The sequence below is a fragment of the Zalophus californianus genome, chromosome 3 (genome assembly GCF_009762305.2).
Source record: "Zalophus californianus isolate mZalCal1 chromosome 3, mZalCal1.pri.v2, whole genome shotgun sequence".
Classification (NCBI taxonomy): domain Eukaryota; kingdom Metazoa; phylum Chordata; class Mammalia; order Carnivora; family Otariidae; genus Zalophus; species Zalophus californianus.
Window position 1 is genome coordinate 61656453 of NC_045597.1, and position 22160 is coordinate 61678612.

The 22160-nt window shown below is 41.0% G+C and overlaps 1 protein-coding gene across 10 annotated transcripts in view; it reads right to left on the reverse strand.

Annotated features, from left to right (window-relative positions):
• The window catches only part of NEK5 (NIMA related kinase 5), a 57458-nt gene that overhangs the window by 5324 nt on the left and 29974 nt on the right, over positions 1–22160 (reverse strand). For 6 of the 10 annotated variants that reach the window (XM_027590472.2, XM_027590476.2, XM_027590481.2 and 3 more), the window contains 8 exons: positions 21646–21738; positions 19283–19363; positions 18986–19054; positions 17161–17287; positions 11384–11512; positions 10201–10338; positions 5577–5682; positions 510–777 (listed from right to left, as the gene is read on the reverse strand). In XM_027590472.2, coding sequence (XP_027446273.2) covers positions 510–777; positions 5577–5682; positions 10201–10338; positions 11384–11512; positions 17161–17287; positions 18986–19054; positions 19283–19363; positions 21646–21738 — 1011 coding nt within the window. Of the gene's footprint in view, positions 1–487; positions 778–5576; positions 5683–10200; positions 10339–11383; positions 11513–17160; positions 17288–18985; positions 19055–19282; positions 19364–21645; positions 21739–22160 lie in introns of those variants that run through there. The other 4 variants (XM_027590473.2, XM_027590474.2, XM_027590475.2 and 1 more) reach the window with 2 other exon arrangements.

Sequence of the window (22160 nt, forward strand, 5' to 3'; positions counted from 1 at the left end):
TTCCCCTTCGCCATGTAACAATATATTCACATTGTTGGGTGTATTGCGGGGGGAGGGTGGCAGGAAGAGAGACACATTACTCTGTCTGCCTATCACATATATTGTCCAAAAGATTTCTTGATAGAAATTTTAAAGTAGGGCACCTGGGTGGCTCAGTTAGTTAAGCGACTGCCTTCGGCTCAGGTCATGATCCCGGAGTCCCGGGATCGAGTCCCGCATCGGGCTCCCTGCTCAGCGGGGAGTCTGCTTCTCCCTCTGACCCTCCCCCCTCTCATGTGCTCTCTCTCTCTCATTCTCACTCTCTCAAATAAATAAATCTTTTAAAAAATTTTTAAAGTAAAATATTAATTTCTACACTCAAATTGGTCAGTCTCAAGGTCTAAACAGGTATAAAAATTAATAAATCCCTGGGATTGCTAGAAAACTCTTACAAAATGAATGTTTATGACTTGTGTCCAGATACTACAGTTAATAGATACTGACTTACCACTTATGAAAAAGTACAATAATCACACTTGTATATTTTGATGGGTTGTTGATGTTTCTCGGTTTTCATCAGCAATGCATACTTTGTCATTAGCTCGAGTAGAAATATTCTCTAAACCTTCATTTGATTCTGCATATTTCTGGGTGCCTATCCCCTCTCCTCCGAACTTTTCAGCACCCTTAGTGAAATCAGGAGCCTCTTCTTTTTTTTCTTCCTCTTTGGAAGTAGGAAGTTTTTCCAGGGATTCTACTACTTCGTTTCTCAAATCATCTTCAGATTCTTCAAAATTCCTGGAAATAAGAGGTAAAAATTAACTTTATGATATCAAAACAATGAAAAATAGATAGGAAAGGTAGTTTCCCTTCTCACTTAAGCAATTTAATAGTTGCATTTTCACCCAGGTAATGAATTATTTATTATATCAGCCTGGCTTTCCAGACTGATTTAAAAAAAAAGCCATTGGGGGCGCCTGGGTGGCTCAGTTGGTTAAGCGACTGCCTTTGGCTCAGGTCATGATCCTGAGGTCCCGGGATTGAGTCCCACATCGGGCTCCCTGCTCAGCAGGGAGTCTGCTTCTCCCTCTGACCTTCTTCCCTCTTGTGCTCTCTATCTCTCATTCTCTCTCTCTCAAATAAATAAATAAAATCTTAAAAAAAAAAAAGCCACTGGGATGCCTGGGTGGCTCAGTTGGTTAAGCAACTGCCTTCAGCTCGGGTCATGATCCTGGAGTCCCAGAATCGAGTCCCACATTGGGCTCCCTGCTCAGCAGGGAGTCTGCTTCTCCCTCTGACCCTCTCTCCTCTTGTGTTCTCTCTCTCATTCTCTCTCAGATAAATAAATAAAATCTTTAAAAAAATAAAATAAAAGCCATTATTGGGATAATCAGTATTCTGTTTACTTGGACCTGTGTTCAACAACCTTTATGATATTTATTAATACCCATCTATTCTTAAAAGGAGAGGAAGAGAGAAGAGGAAAAAAAGAATAAAACAGCCGCCAAAAAGTGAGCCCTTATCATACACCAGTGAGTGCCCTGAAGCACTTTACACATAACTATATTTCATCTAATACAACACTCTGAGGTAGACATTCTCACCATCAATTTATAAAGAAGCTGAGGCTCAGAGAGGTTAATAAAACTTGCCCAAGGTCTCACAGATACTGATTAGTAGGACTAGGAATTGAAATTGTATCTAATTTTATCTAAGACCTCAACATGGATATTCTTAGAAGGGAAGAAGGCAGGAGACCAGGAAAACCATCTCAATGATCCCTAATATTTACATGGCAGGTAAAGAGGCTGAGGAAGATCTGGTAAGAGCCAAGAAAGTGTTCATCATGGATGCCAAGGAGGCAGAGAATTTCCAGATAGGGAGCAGCCAAATAAGAGGAAGACAGAAATGACAATTGAACCTGGCAATTTCAAGGTAAAAGATGACCTTTGCAAGAACATTTCAGCATGCTATGTGACAGGAACCATCATACAGGAGATCAAGAAAGCAGTAGGAAGTAAGCTAGCAGTGACAAGGAGCTTAAACTCCTTTGAGGGGAGCCTGGATCTGAAAGGACAATGTTAACTTGAGAAGATGAGGGCAATGATTTTTTGGTGTTTCTCAAGAAGGGACAGATTTCGGCATGTGTATATGCTGAGAGAAAGTAGCTAATAGAGAGACGTTAAAAATATAGGAGAAGGACAGTAATAGGAACACATTCTCTGAGAAAGGCTGGGATGCAGAGTACCTGCACCAGGATGTGCTTTCAGCAGAAAGGGAGACGGTTTTTTGTCTGAGAAGGAAGACAGGGAAAGAGAAGGCAATGAGGACTCATGAGGATAGAGAGAAGTTATGGAACTAGACAAACCCATTCCACTTACAAACCACATAGTATCTCTGTGAAGGAGGCATGGTCACATGACAAGAGTGAGGTGGATGGGGGTAAGCATGCAGGGTGGAGGGTTTGGAAGGAAGCAAACCAGGCATAGGATTGCCAGATACCACAGAGGACCTCACTAAAATTGGAGATCATAAATTTGGGGTGGACCAGCAATTAGAGCTCCCAATTTGTTAAGCTATCATTCTTGAGGTATGTGCTTACATGAGATCATCCCTTTGTCTTCGTTCCTCTGTAGTTTAGAGTATGATGTGTCTAGGTGTGAATTTATTGTCATCGTTCCTACTTGGTTATTGTTTTACTTCCCAGATGCCACAATTTATGGCTTTCAATGATTATAAAAAGTTCACAGCTATAATTGCTTTGAATATTGCTTTTCTCCCATTCTCTTCTTCTGGAACTCCTTGTAGATGTATGTTGGACCTTCATGACTCTTAACTCCTCTTTCACATTTAATATCATTTTTTACTTCAGGTCTACTTGCAGTTATTAATTCCCTCAATAACCGTACCTATTCTGTTTTTAAACTGTCATTTGATTTCTATTAGTAGATTTTTTTCACTTTTTTAAGTTTTATTTGGTTAATTACCAGATCTTCCTGCTCCTTTCTGATAGATCTAGTTTTTTCTTATGTTTCCATTCCTTACTTTGATTAATTAATTTTAAATGTACAATTTAAATTATTATATAAATATTAAATATTCATAGGATAATTGTATTACCTGAAGTTCTTTATGGTCTAATTCAGCTATTTGTTGTGCTTGCTCTCTCTCATAGTGGATTCTATTTTTAGTTGCAAACTCATGTTCAGCAGTGCCTTAGTGAGAAAATGCAGTGTAGCCTGGACTGAGGTTATATCCCTCCAGGATATTTCATATTTATGTCTTCTAGAGATCCCAGAGTATTATGATTTCTTACTATTAATTTTAATGTTGATTTATCAATATACATGTTTCCAGACCATCCGAGTGTTGTAAATTCTAAACCCAAGTAAAGGCAAATCTATGGTTATAAATTTCTCAGGAAAAATTCTTCTCCTAGAGATTGGGCCAAAACAGACAAGCCATATTACTGAGATTTTTTTTCTAGATCACCCTTGCACTGAAGTGTAACTCCTCAGTGGCTCCAGCTAGCAAGAATGGAGGGGAACACACTGAAGAAAACAAAATCTGATAGATATGCAGGAGGTGCACAGAGACAGAAAGGGAAGGAAGAAAATTTAAAAACAAAACATGAAACTTCTAAAACAAAATGATCCTGTAAACTAAAATTCCAAAACACATGAATAAATCTAATGGTAAGAGAAGGATAGGCAAAAAGAAATTTTTTTTTAAGTTGGACCAGAAACTAAGTCTAGATGGAATTACTTTTATGGAGGATTTTGATAACATTCTTAAAGTAAGTATGCTCAAAAAGGTAAATTAAAGAACAGCATCCATTTTAAAATGTCTTCAAATTAGTGGAAATAATTATGCAACACTGAAACAAGAACATATAAAAATATGAACAAACAAATATAAATCTTAGACAGGAGATATATAATCATTTAAATTAAAAACTTAATAGATGATACCCAGATAGGTTTGAAAATAGTATTCAAGAATTCACCTAGAATGGAACAAAGCGATGAATAAAAAATATGAAAGTACAATTAGTTGTTATTGGGGACAGATTGAGAAGCTCCAAAACATATCTATTTGGAGGACCAAAATGGACAGAATAAGAAAAGCAACACTTGGAAAAGTATGGGTAAAAATTTTCCAGAACTAAAGACAGTCATGGGTTCTCAGAAGAAAGTGAGCCAAGCAGGATAAAAAAGAAGTCCAGACCCAGACATACATACAACAGTGAAACATAAGAAAATAAAGATAAAAAGAACATTACGGATGTGCTGGGGAGAAAGTTAGCATATCTCTAGAGGGAAAACAATTAGATAGCAGTTTTCTCATCAACAGTAATAAAGATCAGGAGAAAAATCATTGTCAAAATTGTATACCCAACTAAATTACAATTAAAACAATAAAACAATTTTGGATATGCAAACAATAAGAGACAGGCACTTCCATACTCCGTCAATGGAAGTGTTCATAGGTGTAACCTCTGTGAAGGACAACTTGACAATATCCAGTTACAAACGTACAAACTCTTTGACCTAATACTTGGCTTTCCTGGGAATTTAAACTGCATGTATACTACTATTTGTATATTATGATAGGTATTCAGGCTACAGTGGTAAGTGATAAAAGGAAGCTGCAGGATAGCATGTACGCTATGAAACTGTTTCTATAAAAAAAGAAAAAGAATACACACATACACAAGATCTACATATTGGCTTACAGTTTAATGGAATTCCTCAGGAGAAGTGTGCACAAGAGGTATATTCGACTGGTTGACTCTGGGAAGGGGAATTGTGTGGCTGAGGTAGAGAGATAGCAAGAAAACTATAAAAAGAGTGTAACTTCTGAATTTGAAGCCATGTGAGTATATTACCTATTTAAAAAGTAAATTATAAAATTTTTAAAATTCAAAGGACTCCAAATTTTAGAACTAATAAAAGAGTTCAGTAAGGATACAGGATACATCAATAGTGTTCTATATGCTAGCAGTTGCCAAGTTGAAACACAGTAAAAGAAAAACAACCCCATCAATAATGACAATAGCAAGAACAACCAAGTTAAGTGGTACCTCTATTGTGAATAAAATTACAAAAATGCTGAAGGATATTTTAAAAAACATAAAGAGATGCAGAGCTATACTATGTTCATGGATGTTCAGATTTAGGATCATAAAGATGTCAAATCCTATAAATTAATCAACAAATGTAATGTCATTCTCAAAATCCTAACAAAGTTTTTCATGACCCTTTACAAGAAAATGCAAAGATGTATGTGGTAAGTAAAGGGGAACAACAGCTAAGATAATTTTGAAGAAAAAGATACGGAGACTAGAAGCAGGTATGGGACTAGCCCTACCAGATACCAAAAGATATGGTAAAGACACAGTAATTTAGGACAGCATATCACTCGTGCAGAGATAGGAAACAATGCCATTGGGAAAGAACAGAGAGCCCAGAAACAAACCTTGTGTGAGTAAAACTTGGTCTCCTCAGCTAGGTCTAAGACTATTGTCCATATCTCAGCAACAGCCTTTTAACTCTCTACCAGTGCTCCATTCAGGTATCTGGACAGGACCTACTTACATATCGTCATCGTCAGATCTTGGTTGTTCCTCATCTACTTCAATGCCAGAGGCCATTTCCATAGTCCCCTCATCTTCTTTAGGAAGCCATTGTTCTAATGTTCCCACTGTTAAAGAAATAACAGAGAGATTAAAGCCTCCCAGCCTATACACATGATGAGGGGTATATACCCCAAATCCTGTACTGGACATCAACCATGAAGGTAAAGCCTGTGAATTGTTTCCATTAAAACAGAGAATATGTCTGGTTTTTTCCTACATAACTTCAACCTTGCAGTCAAGTGTGATGTTGAGACAGATTTTCTTAAAATCTCAAAAACTAAAAGAGTTCACAAAAGAATTAATAATGCTGGCTTCTGAAGTTGGCTTTAAAACTATGTCTACATAGTCTATGTCTAGCCTACTTTTGACTCCCACTTTGGGAATTTTGCTACACATGTCTATATTAGTTAGCTTTTTTGGAATAAACCACCACATAGCTTAGTGGTTTAAAACAGTAACCATTTATTGAGGTCACTATTCTGCCGTTAGGCAGTTTGGGCTGGGCTTAGCTGGCTGGCTCTTCCTGTCTCGGTTGGACCCAGTCATGCATGTGCAGTCACTTGCCAGGCCAGCTGGAGGCTAGCTGGCCTACTGTGGCCTCTCTTGGGATGGCTTGTCTCTGTTGTCCACATGGTCTCTCATAGCAGGCCAGCTGGAGCTAGCTGAGAGATAGGTTTCAAAAAAAAAAAAAAAGCAAAAGCTCCTTAAATACTCAGATTTGGCACACCACTGCTTCAATTCCATCCTCCTCACGCACACAAATCACAAAGGCCAGTTGAGATTCAAGGGGAGGGGGAAAAAGCCATTTAATGGTGGAGGAGCTGCGAAGTTATATCACAAAGGGCAGGGATACAGGGAAGAGTGAAGGACTATGCTCATTTTGGTAACCTACCAGAATCTGCCTCGCCCACATGCACTCTGCAACCATCTGGTTCCTAGGGGGCTAAACTGTGTTTCACGTTAGTCTCCAGGAAAAAAATCCCTACCCGCTGCTAACAAGTGGGATTAGAAATAGGAACTTTTCTCCAAAGATGCAATTAAAAACAAAGTGTGGCTATTTTTTGTTTGTTTTTTGGTAAACTGACTATTCATGCACATACCTACAAGTAGAAATTTTACCACGCTGTACTTAAATATTTACCCATTTTTAATCAATATGTGTCATCCCAAATCATAGCCTATATTATTCCCTACAATGCATTATAAAATAAATGAATTGATTGATGAGGTAGTCTGGCTAATTAATAGCAGCCTGAGTATTCCACTTGGTGTGGGAATCATAGTTTTTGTTTCCTTATTTTGGGAAGACAATTTTAGGAGGCTTTTATTTTTTTGTTTAACAGGATAGAAGAAAGAATGAATAGCTAACTATAGAAATGTAAATCAGCTGTTATCTGGATGTGCACCTATGATGTTACCAGGGCAACTATGTGGCCTGAAAACTTACACAAGAAAAATGGAGGTTACCTTCCCACCAAGGATCCCCTTGGAGTGGTTAAACTGTAAACAAAATTACTGACCTGAATTAATTATGCACACGTTAAAAAAAAAATACTTGTCCTTATCTCAAGAGTGTAGCTTTTACTAGTAAAAGTCATTGAAAAGAATTTTACAAAGTCTTGCTATTTTAAACTTAAAGTTAGGATAAATTAAATAGGTAGTTGATAAAGTTTCACTTTTCAATGGAATGCAGGGCTCGAAGCATGAAAGCAATTTATTTTCAAGGAGTTGGAAGTTTGAGCTAAACAGTGATGAAGGACATATGAATAAGGCTTAAATGTATGACCATAGCTAATCCTTGAAAGCCTTTATAAACTGTGTCTATTATACTTGCAATCAAAGTTATTAAAACTCACACACACAGGAAGTCTTCAGAAGACTCTACACAGTCGTAAGAATTATTTTTCCACATTATAATTTCCCTTACCAACTTGATGGCAATACGAATATTGGTAATCACATGCCTCTGCATAAAGTAATCCTAAAAACGTGCTATGGTTTTATGTTCATTCATAAAGACGATGGCCACCTGCTAAGTTCTAGGCACTAGGGAGAGAGAGACGAAACAGGGTGGTAATCAAGACAAAGCTCTCGTAAGCCTACAGTCTAGTGGGGAAGAAAGATAATGAGAATCAGAAATTAAAGTAAAGCTTATTTTTATGATCAGAGAATTACAGTGTCTTGTGGGGTATTAAGCAGCAAAGCCAAACCTAGAGGATGCAAGGGAAACATGCTCAGATCTTTCTTAATCGTTTAAAACAGAGGCTCCCCATCAGTGGGGACACAGGCAAGAGTCTGAGATCCAGGTTTTTCACAGCAATCACTAAAAATTGAAATAAACTCACTACCCTATCTTTTTATGACATGAATTTAAATGATAAATATAGTGACAAAATGTCACTATTTCACGCATTTAACAAATATTGGAGCGTGAATGAATTTGAGCGTGAGACTGAATATGAAATTGTCAGAAGCAGCTAACAGAAAAGGCAGGGAGAGAGTAGACAAACTTGAGGACTTCCTAGAATTTTTTGGATTAAAGAGAAGCATATTAATATAGTTACAGGGTCTTCCACTCATTCGTGCAAAAGAACACTTAAGGATCGACGTCATTCCAGACCCATTTACAAAGCCCCATCGGGTAGCACAGGGAAAAGCAGGGAGAGAAGAGTACCTGCCCTTCACTGCCTCACCACCCACTATGATACACAGTGACAGAAATGGGAGGAGGCTTGTCAGAGGGAAACCTTGCAGGAGCAATTATCCTGGCAAAAGGAGGCAGGCATTCTAAGCCGAGGGAGGACTATCTGCTGGTGGAGAAATGCTAGCAAGCCTGGCTTTGCGATGGGCCACGCCAATCTTCAAGGTGCTCAGAGTCTGCAGAGAGACTGATTTTATCCTGAGGGTAAGAGGGCATCTTTTGCAGGATTTTAAGCTGAAAAGAGATTTGGTCCGTTTTAGGAGGATTATCTAGCGAGGGTGCAAAGGGTAGAGCTAAAGTAAGAAAAGATGACCAGGGACAGGAAGTCAAAAGGCCAACCACAGTTAGAGGCGGAGTTCAGCTGGGGCGGGAGGGGTGCCAGCACCCTGGCAGGTTGTAAAAGAAAACATCCGCACTCTGCTTTGAACGCATCGTTGGAGGCAAATTCCTGTTACCAATCTCACTTGACAGATAAATTGCTCATATATGCCCAATGTAAAGCCATCCATGTAAAAATACGGCAAGCTCATGAATGAATTAATCGGGCATGACAGACCAAATGAAGAATTTTCTATGACTCTCTCCAAGAACCACAGGGACAAATGCAAGAAACATCATAGCCACCAAGTATGTCCCCACCTCAGTGTCTTGATAACCTGGCCTGGGATCCCAGCCCTTGGCTTCCAGGCCAAGCACGGTCCGCCCAAAGCTCCCTCCTTACCGCCTCCAGCCCCATCCTTAGGGACAAGGGCTTTCATCCCAGGACAGAAGGGAAAGGAGTAAAGACAATACACTGCTTTTTGTAATTTGAAGGTACTGGAAAGAGAGTCTCAAGAGCAGTTTCTCCCTTTCTCCCTCTCTCTCCTCTTAACTTTTAAGCAACAGTGTGATAACTGATAGAAGTCATAAGACCAAAGGATTTCAAAGGACTTCGTATGCTCAGGGACTCTGGCCCCCTCTCCTGCTCCAACCGGTTTTCTTAGTGTCTGCCACAGGCCTGTGTATCTGAAAGTCCTCCCCGCCTGATACATTCATTCTTCTGGACATTCTTGGAAGACGCAACTTTCACAAGGATTTCACAACGATTGTGAAGTTTAGGCTTCACAAGCTGGCGGACTCACTCTTGGGCAATCGTCAGGCACTTCTCTGACAATATCCTCAGGGTGGCACATGTTTTCGTGTTGTACCTTTGCTTTGTAAGTACTTCCCAGCCTCCGTTACACCCAGGTTGTATCTCTGCCTCCTTGTCGCTTCAGTCTCACGTTCCTGAAACACGGGTCCCTAAGCGTGCCTGTACAGATGCTCCTTTGCCCCACCTGCCTGCCCACGGCAACCCTCCTTGTAGCAGTGCACACCTGCACCTTCCAAAGACAAACTCCCCCTGGGACGTGAATTCCCTCAAACTTTTGAAAAGGATGGCTGGCTTCCCATAAAGTAAACACAAGCATCATCTTGCTAAAAGTCAGAGACCAAAACAAAACAAAAACAAAAACCCTCCCCAAAACCAAGAAACTCTACGATGATGTATTTGCATTGCCTATGGAAGAGTAATTTGAGTCTGTTGAATAGCTGTCAGAAATATACCGTCAGGTAGAGCTAAGTAGTACCTGCTTACCTCCTACAAAGCCACTTGCCCTACTTATTTTCATCAGTTGTCAACTGATCCCATTAAAGAAAATTACCCCACTCTTCTGGGAAGCTCGAGGCTTTTGTTAGTGGTATCTGGAACAGGCTTGGACAAAGCAAATCAGCTTCCGAAGAGGCTGAGCCCTTTCCAGCTCTCTCTCCAGGCTGAAGGTATTTTTATCCCCTTTCTGTATTTACAAGTCTCCGACAAAATTCCTCAGGGGGCTGGTTATGTTCTTAAAAATAAACTGCGTACCCAATTCGCCTTCGTGGGCAGAAAACGAGCTACTTGTTAGACGTGCTGCAGCCAAAGCGCTCATTAAAGCTCCTGGCACTTCATGCTGCCACCGTCTCCTATTTTCTGGGATGCCTTCGGTCACCATCCCTTGGCCACCTGAGGAGGAGACTGTGTTACTGAAAATAAAAATGCTTCGTCTGACTTCTTATAAAATCACAAAACGTGAGAACCTTGGAGGTAACCTAATCCCACCCCTCGTGTAACCAGCAAGAAAACGGAGATAAGGTTTAGTGACTTATGTCACATGGCTAATGGATATGAGAGTGACTTGCTTTGTAAACACTTCAGTGTGTTAAATTTTCTATTCTGCTTACTTATTTTAAATTGGTCTTATTGTCTCATTGGCTTACAGTAGATTAAATTGTTATGTTTGCAAGCCCTTTCTTGCAAGTTTGGGGACTTCAGTGTTCCATAATGGTATAAATGTAAGTCATTTCACACACTTATAAATGGCGGTGATATACTTACATATTTCAATTTATAAAATGGGTATACATTTTAGCTCTCCCCCAGCCCCATGTTATCAAGAGAAACATAGGAAATAAGTAATAAAAATCCTCACCACCTGTAAAAATAACACCCAGATGTTGCTGTGAACTTCTCTTGTGCAAAGACTATGCCGGAAGCTCAAATGTAAACGGAGAAATTTGGGTTGGAAATATCATCATATTCTTAACACTCTTAACATTTAAAATAGCACATTGGCTTACAGAGCAACTTTGTATGCGTTTTTGCCCTGCTAACTCTAAACCTTGTGGGATAGTTATTATCTTAATCCGGATTTTATTCATGGAAAAAACCAACCCCTCCAAGGAATTCCAAGGAAGTGATTGGGTTAGCATGGAAGGCAAGTCAAGCCAACAGCCCTTCTTTAGAGAATCTCCTTCAACCACAAGGACAGTGGGATTCTAGATCTTTCCTCTTTTATATTCTCATACCTGGAGTGGTCAGTTGTCTAGGATACTTAGCAGGCAAGTTTCTCAGGAGGTGAGGGAGATACCAAAACATTATCTTGGAAAGTTATATAGGGATTGTACTGAAAAGAGAACGATGGCGTCAGGGTGAGCGCCAGCAACACAGCTGCATCCGAGGCCTTGTCTCCCCCAGCTGGCAACGCAGACCGAAATGAGTGTAGACTCACCCTTGGGCACAGTGGTGCAGGTGGAGGTGATGTCCCCTGCTGTCATCATCTCTAGCACAGTCTGAGCAGCTGGCACATCCCACCGTCTCCTGCTCTCTGCAGAGGCACCAGTATCTTGAATGAACAACTCTGGGTATGAGAAAATAACTCATTAATTTACAAGCAGTCAAAGTGCATCTCATTGCACCAAACAGTTCTTAGGAAATCTGGAAGTAGTCCATCCGTGGGTACCCTCAAAAACAGAGAAATTACCACCTCATTCGAATATTGATGGTTATGGACTGAATGCTTGTGTCCAACCTCCCCCCAAATTCCTATGTTGAAACCTACAGCCCAGTGTGCTGATATTGGGAGGTAGTGGGGGTCTTTGGGGGGTGATGAGGTCATGAGAGTGGAGCCCCGGGGAATGGGCTTAGTGCTCTTATAAAAGAGACCCCACAGAGCTCCTCACCCTTTCTGCTAAGTGAGGACATAACAAAAACATGGCAGTGGGCCCTCACCAGACACCAAATCTGTCAGCACTATGATCTTGGACTCTCCAGTTTCCAGAACTGTGAGAAATAAATGTTTGTTGTTTATAAGCCACAGAGTTAATGGCATTTTGTTATAGCGAACCAAACGGACTAAGACTAGATCATAACTTGCAAGACTGAAATTATAAACAGGCTTAAAAATTGGTTTTTATTATTAACATTTGAGTGACTAGGTAATATATCTAAATGTAAACAAATATTAGTGACCAGAATGGACACCTTCCTTGAGGCACCTCTGAGCATCTTACTTCAGTTTCCATAGAAATGCAATCAATTGTTATCTTTTTTTAAAGATTTATTTATTTATTTGAGAGACAGAGTGGGGCGGGGGAGTGTTGGGGTGTGGTAGAGGGAGAGGGAGAGAGAAACCCAAACAGACTGCACGCTGAGCACGGGGCTGGATCTCACCACCCTGAGGTAAGACCTGAGCCAGGAAACTAAAAGTCGGCCACTCAACTGTGCCACTGAGGCACCCCCAGTTCTGTCATCTTAATTTTAAAAAGCTTTTCCTTTATTTATTACATTGTTTCATTATAGGAAATATGAAAATCAGATAAGTAGAGGAAAATAAAAATCGCCCATAATCTCACCATCTAGAGACTATTAAAATTTCAAAAATTTCCCCTTGAATATAGTGTCTTTGTTTTGAAACAAAAATGGGTCTTATACCATGCATAACTTTCATAACTTGCTCTTTTCAAAGAGCAACATTATCATACCCAGTTTATTAGCCACTGTTCTATACAACCATTGTAAAGCAAATACAGTATTGTGTGACACAAATGTATTATAATTTAATTCTTTATGGTGGGACGTTTAGTTTGCTAGCAATTTTTCACTATTACAAATAATACTATAATGAAATCATTGCAGCTAAATGTTTATGGACATTCATGATTATTTACCCTAGATAAACTATTGAAGGTGACAATTCTAGGAGCTAGTATTATTTGCTTCATCAAAGGTTTTCACTGCTAAAGTGGAATCTATTACTAATTTACTCATGATTGTGTTCCATGTGTTTTGAATAGCTAGTTCTTCCCTATCCAAAAAAAAAAAAAACACCCCACAAACTCACCTATATTTTCTTTTATTTCATTTTTTTTAGTTTTTATTTAAATTCCAATTAGTTAACATACAGTGTAATATTAGTTTCAGGTGTGCAATATAGTGATTCAGCAGTTACACACCCAGTGCTCATCACAAGTGCCCTCTTTAATCCCCATCACCTATTTCACCCATCCCCCACCCACCTCCCCTCTGGTGACCATCAGTTTGTTCTCTATAGTTTCTTAGTTCTGTTTCTTGGTTTGCCTCTCTCTCTCTCTCTTTTTTTCTAATTGCTCATTTGTTTTCTTAAGTTCCACATATGAGTGAAATCATATATTTGTCTTTCTCTGACTGATTTATTTCACTTAGCAAATACTCTCTAGCTCCACCCATGTCATTGCAAATGGCAAGATTTCATTCTTTTTGATGGCTGATATTCCATTGTATATATAAACATACCATATCTTTATTCATTCATCAGTCTATGGACACTTGGCTATTGTAGATAAGGCTGTTATAAACACTGGGGTGCATGTCTCTCTTTGAATTAGTATTTTTGTATTCTTTGGGTAAATACCTAGTAGTACGATTGCTGGATCAGAGGGTAGCTCTATTTTCAACTTCTTGAGGACCCTCCATACTGTTTTCCAGAGTGGCTGCACCAGTTTGTATTCCCAGCAACAGTGCAAGAGGGTTTCCCTTTCTCCACATCTTTGCCAACACAAAGATTCTCATGTTGTTGGTTTTAGCCATTCTGACAGGTGTGAGATGATATCTCATTGTAGTTTTGATTTGCATTTCCTGATGATCAGTGATGATGAGCATCTTTTGATGTGTCTGTTGGCCATCTGTCTGCTTTGGAAAAATGTCTATTCATGTCTTCTGCTCATTTTTTTGTTATTTTTTAAATTTTATTTTATTATGTTACGTTAGTCACCATACATCATTAGTTTTTGATGTAGTGATCCACGATTCATTGTTTTCATATAACACCCAGTGCTCCATGCAGTATGTGCCTTGGGACTTCATCTTCTGCTCATTTTTAAATTGGCTTTTTCATTTTTGGGGTGTTGAGTTTTATAAGTTCTTTATACATTTTGGAGACTAACCCTTTATCAAGTAAGTCATTTGCAAATATCTTCTCCCATTCCATAGGTTGCCTTTTGATTTTGATTGTTCTTTTACTTCATTTTCTAATATATAACTTCATTTTTTATGTATAAACTCTTTGGTTTTTTAAAAATTTATTTTGTTGTATCATTAAATAGGGTCTGATTTCACAATTTTCCCAAATTGTTAACCAATTGGCCTAGCAGCATTTGTTTGATGGAGCCCTTCTTTCCCCCTGACTTGTGATGTAACTTTCAGCATACACTGAATTATCATCCATCCTAGGGTTTGTTTCTAAACTATTTCTTCTTTTCACTGCTTTGTCTGTTCTGGTGCTAGTATCATATTATTTTATAATTTGCAGAATAACAGAATATATTTTGATATTTGAAAGTGTATGTGCCCCTTTACTGCTCTTCTTTTCTAAATTTGTCTGCTTAAGAGTCTCTAAGAATCTCCAGTCTGCCAAGATGTCGCCATCTTTTTGTGGCTTTGATGATTTTGATCGAAACTGGCAAAATTCCATATATTTATTTAGAAAGAATATTTCTAATATATAACAATGTTATTTCTCCCCATTTATTCGAGTGATCTTTAAATACTTCAGTAAGTTTTATAGTATTCTTCACATGCTCTGCATAATCCTCATAAAGTTTATTCCTAAATTATAAATGTACACACACACACACACACACACACACACACACACACACACACACACACACACTTGCTGCTGTTACTAGAGATGAGATCCGAAAACCAAATGACAAAAATACTTGTAATACATATTACAGGTAAAGCCTTAACCTAAAGAGTCTTATAAAGGAAAAACTAAATGCCATTTTCAGTGGATAAAGGGATGAAGGATAAGAGCACATAATTCACAAGAGACATATGGATGGTCAAAACCTATGGAAAATTTTTTCAACCTGAACTATAATTATAGGAATGCAGACAAGTTAAAAGACAATTTTCGGTATGAAACTGAACTCGTTTTAATCTAAAAAAAAAAAAGAGCAGCTATGTCTTTTGAGACCTACAACTCGTGATCTCCTTTTCCCAGCAAACTTACACAAAGAATAACTTTGGAATTCATCACTTTCACTGGAACTTTCGCTCAGGCCCCTAAGGGCTCCTTGTGACCAAATCCGTAGGCTGTTACTTAACCCACCTCAGTTGGCCTTTCTCTTCCAGTTGATGCTGCCAACCCTGCACCCTCCTTCTAGAACTTTCCCTCCTCCTTTGGCTCTGCTCTCTCCGGATTTCCCCAAACCTTGTCTAAACATTGCTAAGGTCTGTCCTAAGCTTCGTTTCCTTCTCACACTAGTCCCTCTGCCTAGGTATTTTTGACCATCGCTAAGGTGATTGTGATAATACCTTGTGTATGCTAAGGAAACCCTGATTTGCTCCAGAGCTTCTTTCTCACGCAGCTAGCATCTTCTAAGCATCTCCCGCTGAGGCTCATAAAGACCTGAACGCCAACGTGTCCCAAATCTAGAGCGTTATACTATGTCCTCTCACCTCCCTCTGCGTGCTATGTGTGCCTGTTTGGTTGGTGACAGCTTCATCCATCTGAATTAGGACCCTCCTAAAACTAGGAGGGTCTTTAACCTCCTTCTCGTCCTCAACCCCCACTCAGTGGTTCGCACCGGGTGTCTGTTCCCACCGCACTGCTCTGGCCGGAGCGCCTGTCGTCTCCCACCTGGGCCGCTATCCTCCTGCCCGCAGCCCCGCTGCCCCACACCCTCCTGACGCTGCAGCCAGCATGATCTGTCTCCGCCACAGAGAGGAGTTAATTCCCTTCGACTGAAGGTCATCACGCAGGATAAAGCCCCAGCTCCTGAGCATGCCAAGCTCTGTAGGAGTGGGTACCTTCCTGACTCTAGCCAGCCAGCGCTCTGACGATGATTAGTGTGTGGGCTCAGAAAACATGTTTTGTGCCTCCTCTCTTCGGCTCACGACACCACGGGGATGTTGAGGGCGGACCCCCTTTGCATTCATCTTTGAGATCCCTAGCACCTGGCACAGTCTGTGCACATGGGAGGTTCTCACTAAGATGCCTGCTGAACCAAAGGTTTTTCCAGATGGAAATGAGGTGAGATGTATTATTCCAGGAAGAAGAAACTGAGCCAAGCCAAGGTGTGCAAATGCTCACGCAGGTATAAGAGAGAGGGGGGTGCTCCAGGAGGCTGTCTGGATCCCATCATCAGTGGTAGGAAAGAGGGGTGCTGGGGCAGGAAAGGTGGCTCACAACAAGATCAGGCCCCACAGTGTTAAATAGGATACTATGTGGAATGGACAATGGGGAATCCTGCAGGCATTACCCAAAAATACAACAAGAAATCTCCAGCAGCCACTTAGAGAATGAAGGGGGAGATACTAGAGAAAAGAAGAACACATAGGAGAATAAGGCAGTACGGCGAGAGGCAAAAAAAGGGGGGGGGGCAAGTTAGAAATAGCATTTATTAAGCACCTACCATGTGCCAGATAGTTATATATCAAATTTCACTTTAGTGCCCCCATTAAGCCTGTGTGGCAAGTACTATTATCCCCGTTCCTACAGGAAGCAGAGATTCAGAGCACTGTAGTCACTTGTGAAAGGTCACCCAATCAGAAGGCGGCAGCGCCAGCTGGGATCCAGACTCCTGCGGGCCTCCAAAGTCCCAGCACTCACCACCTCAACCCCACTGCTCTGAGATGACCGGGCCCGAAACCAGTGGCAGAGGGAACGGGGAGGAAAACTCCAGCAGCATCTCAGGGGAGAGCCCGCCAGGCTGCTCACTGGGAAGGAAGAGCTCTGAAATTCAACTGGACAAATGCTGAGTCTGCGAGGCTCGTGGGACAAGTCCGTGGAACCTTCCAGCAGATAACGAGAAAAGTGGCTGGCGGGGGGGTACTGGCTGGGGGCGACTGCCCAAGGAGACAGCACAGGGCAAGAACACGCGGCCGGGTCTCAGGCGGCAGAGCTGGGGCTCTGCCCAGCTCCGGGACAACGGCATTGCCGGCCAGTGAGGACGGGGACTGTGACGGACTGCTGATAAAACACCCCTTCTATCTCCGGCTTTCAAGGGGCACGACACGTACCTGCTTCTGGGCAACAGAGTTCTTCAAATGCTTTGTCTGTATAATCTTCATACTCCTTCACGCACTTATATTCCTTAAGCTTCATGCCATGCTCAAAGGTCAGAGTTTTATTTTGCACACCCATTGCCTAAGGCAATGCCACAGTGTTTCACGGCGAGCCATATTTTGAGGAAAAAATATGTCAAAAAAATTTTTCATGTTTCCAGTAATAACATTTCCCAAGGCATATGGTAAGTATTCAGTATACATATATTAAACAAATAAATTATAGCATTTTAAAATTGGAACTATGTTGGAACAAGATAGAAACAGGAGTGTGTTTCTTCTCCTTGTCAACAGTGACAAGCACTGATCATATGGCAACTTGATTTTATCCAGACTTGCTGCCTTCGATATTATTCTCCTGAGGTTCCATTCTACAGAACTCTCAAGGTTATCTTGTCCACGCCTTGCTTTAGGTGCACAATGTTCCCAATGCGGGTCCCTAAAACTACTCTTACACCCCATAATCAATATTAAAATGATCACTCTGTTTCAAGCACATCAAAGCATTGAATAACAAAGGGTGAACACCATGGCAGATAAAACTTTTTGACTCCATCCCTTTATACTACCAGGCCAACCTCAGCACCTGACTTGACAGGAGCACTGTGGATGTACCACTCCAACCCAGAAACGAGCCCCCTCTGATCCTCCTAGCTCTGGGACACTAAGATGCCTAATGCTTAAAGAGGTGAGAGTTAACAGTCACCACTCTAAGAAGTCTCTATGTGACAAAATGCTAGGAAAAATCTCAAAGGTAAGGAGAGCACAGAGGATTTTTAGGCCCGTGAAACTATTCTATGTGGAACCATAATGATGGATATGGGTCGTTACGTCAAAACCCATAGAATGTACACAACCAAGAGTGAACCCTAATGTGAACTGTGGACTTGGTTGATTATGATGTGTCTATCTGAGTGTATCAGTTGTAACAAATGTTCCACCCCAGTGGGGGGAGGCTGTGCATGTAAGGGGACCAGGAATAGATGGGAAATCTCTGTACCTTCTGCTCATTTTTGCCATGAACTCAAAACTGCTTTAAAACATGAAGTCTATTCAAAACAAAAAATCTGAAAGAAATGATAACATTAAACATTTTTCAGCTAATGAAGAACATGAAAGAAAGAAATTGCGTATCAGATGTGATACAGAACTTATATGTCCACACACATAACTTTTGGTCATTTAAAAGGCAAAGTTAGAGAAGGTGAAATGGAAACACAAATCAGTTGATTTTGATATTTGTTAGCAGGTCTGGTAAAAAGTGGGATTAAAGAAGATGTTGAATACAAGTAATAAAATGAGGTTTGAGTTTACTGTATTTGTGCATTTATCCCTGTGTCAGTGAGAGCCTGAGTGCATAATTGAGATTCACCCAAAGACCTGCACAAAGTTACCAATAACTGATTAAGACCTAAAATAAATGTGCATGGTTTCAGGGTATCTGCTCAATTTTTTAGGTAAGTATATTAGTTGCTGACTATAATTAAGTCTCCTATTTTAATTTGGCAATGACAAAAAAGTTAATATTATGAGGAAAATAACTCCTTCATAAGAGAAAAATAAATTAAATTGGAATAATCCATCTAAGGGAATGATCTCAATGAAAAAAGAATGGGAGGGTAAAAGAGCATTTTGGAAGACGCGCTTGAACCCCCGAGATCCTTCTAGGAAGATTTAAGAAGATCCTCCCTATGACCTATGGAAAAATTTCATTAAATGTGCTATTAAGACACTCATTTTTCTTGTATCTGTTAATGGAAATAAATATTTAATGGCATACCTCTTCCTCTTGGAGGGTGTTTTCATCAGAAATACATTGGTTTAAACTAATTTCAAACTTCACCCCTCTCTAGAAGAAAGGAAGGAAAATAATGTCAGTTTAGCAATCCAATAAAAATGTTAAAATCACGACTCCTATTTCACATTACAGATACTTAAAACCATTCATCAAACATCGCAAAATTAGGCAAGTCCATAAAATAGCAGGGGGGGGAATCCTGTAGGCAACCCAGATTGCAAGGTGGGGACCCCCCAGCGAGCCGTTTAATATGACACTGCAAGACAAAATGTTTATTACCTTGGCTTTACAGTTTTGTTCTAGAATTTTACTTTCCTTTATGTTCTGAACTCTAATTTGTTTCAAGTCTCTTTCAATGTCCTGCAAGTTTAGAGAAAAATTAATATCTAGCATTTAATATCGATCAAACAATTATAGTTTCACAATCCCTGAATTCACAGCATGGTCTGTTTATATTATTTGACTTCTGGATTGAATCCCATGATTAATTTGCGAATAAAAACATGCCTTTGTAAAGGAAAGTTAATAATAATTCACTAAAAACTCACTACAAACTTGGACACAGCACCCATTAACTTGAAATATTAATACACTGAACAGTGGCATTGCAGTGCGGAAAATTCCATAATATGACAGTGCTTGTCACTCTGGTCCAGTACAATCTAATCTAATTCAAGAACGTTTTGAAGACTTTACTTATTTATTTGAAAGAGAGAGAGAGAGAGAGAGAGTGAACTCGAAGCAAAGAGGGGCAGAGGGAAGAGCAGACCCCCCACTGAGCAGGGACCCTAGGATCGTGACCTGAGTCGAAGGCAGATGCTTAACCAACTGAGCCACCCAGGAGTCTCCCCCCACCCCCGCTTTTTTTTAAAGATTTTACTTATGTAAGAATGCAATTTTGGCTACAGGATCCCTCCCTTAAGAGGCTTACGATGGTAATCAGGAAAACAAGAGAAGTGCCCTGCTCATGATAGTAAAAAGGAAGGAGAGGGCTCAAAAAATTGACAGGCAATTTCAAAGAAGAGATGACTGAAAGTAGATGGCAAGAGTGTCGAAGGAGCTGTAAGTTCTGAGCTTTTTCAGGGTCCGGTCCTGGGCCCTCTGGCCCTGTCTTCCTCAGCGGATATAAGCACCACCTTTATGCAGGGACTCTGAAATGTGTATCTCCAGGTTTGCTCTTTCCTCCCCTCTGAGCTACACGCTCACATACTCCGCGGCTTACTTAGCATCATCTTTACTTCGACATTCATTCCACAAATTCATACTGAGCACCCACCATGGGCCACTGTCCTGCACAATGTGTTAATGCAGTGAATGTGCCCAAAGGTCCCTGCTGACACAGAACTTACATTTTACTGGAATAAAATAGGTAATCCATGAGGTAAATTAACAACATAACTTCAGAAAGTACTAAGTGCTGAAAGGAAATAAAGTAGGGTAACAGCACAGAAGATGAGCTGGGGATGAGAGTAATGCAGGAACAGCCTATGTCGGCATTTGGCATAAACCCTGGAATGATGTTGCACCTTGCATATATGAAGGTCTGGGGAAAGCATGTTCTGTGCTGGGGGAGCAGTGAAGGAGGCATGGAAGCCCTCAGATTTTCTCGAACTCAACTGATGTCCGAAGTGGTACTCTTGATTGCCCCCCACCACAGGCTTGCTCCCCACTCTACCCAGGCTGTAGTAAAGTACCACCCCTTTCCAGCCAGAAGCATATGAGTCTCCACGGGGTGTGTGTGTGTGTGTGTGTGTGTTTTAATGCTTTCTTCTCTCCACCATTTTACACGAGGTCTCTATCATCTCTCCCTTAGAATTAATTGCTGCCTCGTCTGTAGGTACTTCACACACAGGATGTGTTGGCTTGACTATTACCTGTTTGCCCTGCAACCCTGGGAAGGGTGTTTTTCTGCCTTGCAATATCATGAACTCTGAAACAGGACTGTGACTTTTGTATCTTACTTTCTTTGTGAAGTTGGCTGTCTGATTGGATTGTGTAGTCTGGTTGTCTCAATTGTAGAAGTGTCCCATTTCTCTATTTTCCTTAAAATACAACCATCTTAGACTCGGGAGCCCCATCTCCCCTACTCAGTCTACTTTAGAGCTCCCCGGCATCACATCATGGAAGGTTCCAGGGTCTTTCACAAGGCAAAAATCTTTCGGTCTTCACCCAACATGGGTTCCCCCTCACCTGCCCTTAACCAAGCCCTCATGGCACCTTGAATATAAAGGTGAAAGACCTCCCAAAAGGGAAAAAAAAAACAAAACTCCTTGAGAGCCATTTGATAATTCATCTCTGCCCAGTTCCCTCCTCCCACCAAAAATGCAAGGTTGAAGTAGAAAGACGTTAACCATCAGATTTCTGACCCATGTGTCTGAGACCCTGACTTGAACACCATCCAGAATGCTGAACTCTCAAACGCGCACAAGAGCAGGGCTCAAACTGGGTTGCACACCGAACCACCCAGCCAAGTGCTGCAAACAGGATGCCTGGGCCCCACTCCAGGCCATTTGGGGTAGAGCCCAGGCATCTGAGTTTTTAAGAACTTTCGCCCACGGCTCTCCTGCACGGTGAGGGCTGAGAACGTCCAGGCTAGAGCCAGCTCGCTGGGAAACCCATTATCATCACATAATAACCATCACCTGCACAGGCGCTTCTTCCTCACGTGCCTCTTGGTGGACAGGCAGGTCGCTTTTCTTCACTACATAGGTTTTATGACTTATTTGTGAGTCCTCCTAAAAGTACAAATTATACACAGTCAATCGGATTGGTTCTGAGTGGGTTCTGAAGTTCACAGTGTGGACCGTGGCCAGTTCTGAGTGGGATTTCTAGTGAGGAAACGCTCTCCTCCCACTGCCAAGGCGCCATCAGTGGAAATGGCTGGAACAGTGCCTTCCTTCCAGCTCCTTTCCCCTGTGGCTGCCCTCGGCATGCCCCACGTGCATCTTCCATGGTCTCTCTAGAAAAGTCTGCTATCCATTCTTCCCGGACTCCGGTTTCCCATCACAGACATGCCTTAAAAAACAAGGCTCTCACCACTAACCAATCCCCTGCTCTAGAGAGAACTGTCTCCCACCTTCCCCGCTCCAGAGCCTCCAGTCCTGTGTGGACCTCTGCGTGGTTCCTGCAGAATGCCTTCCCCCTCAGCTCTGTCTCT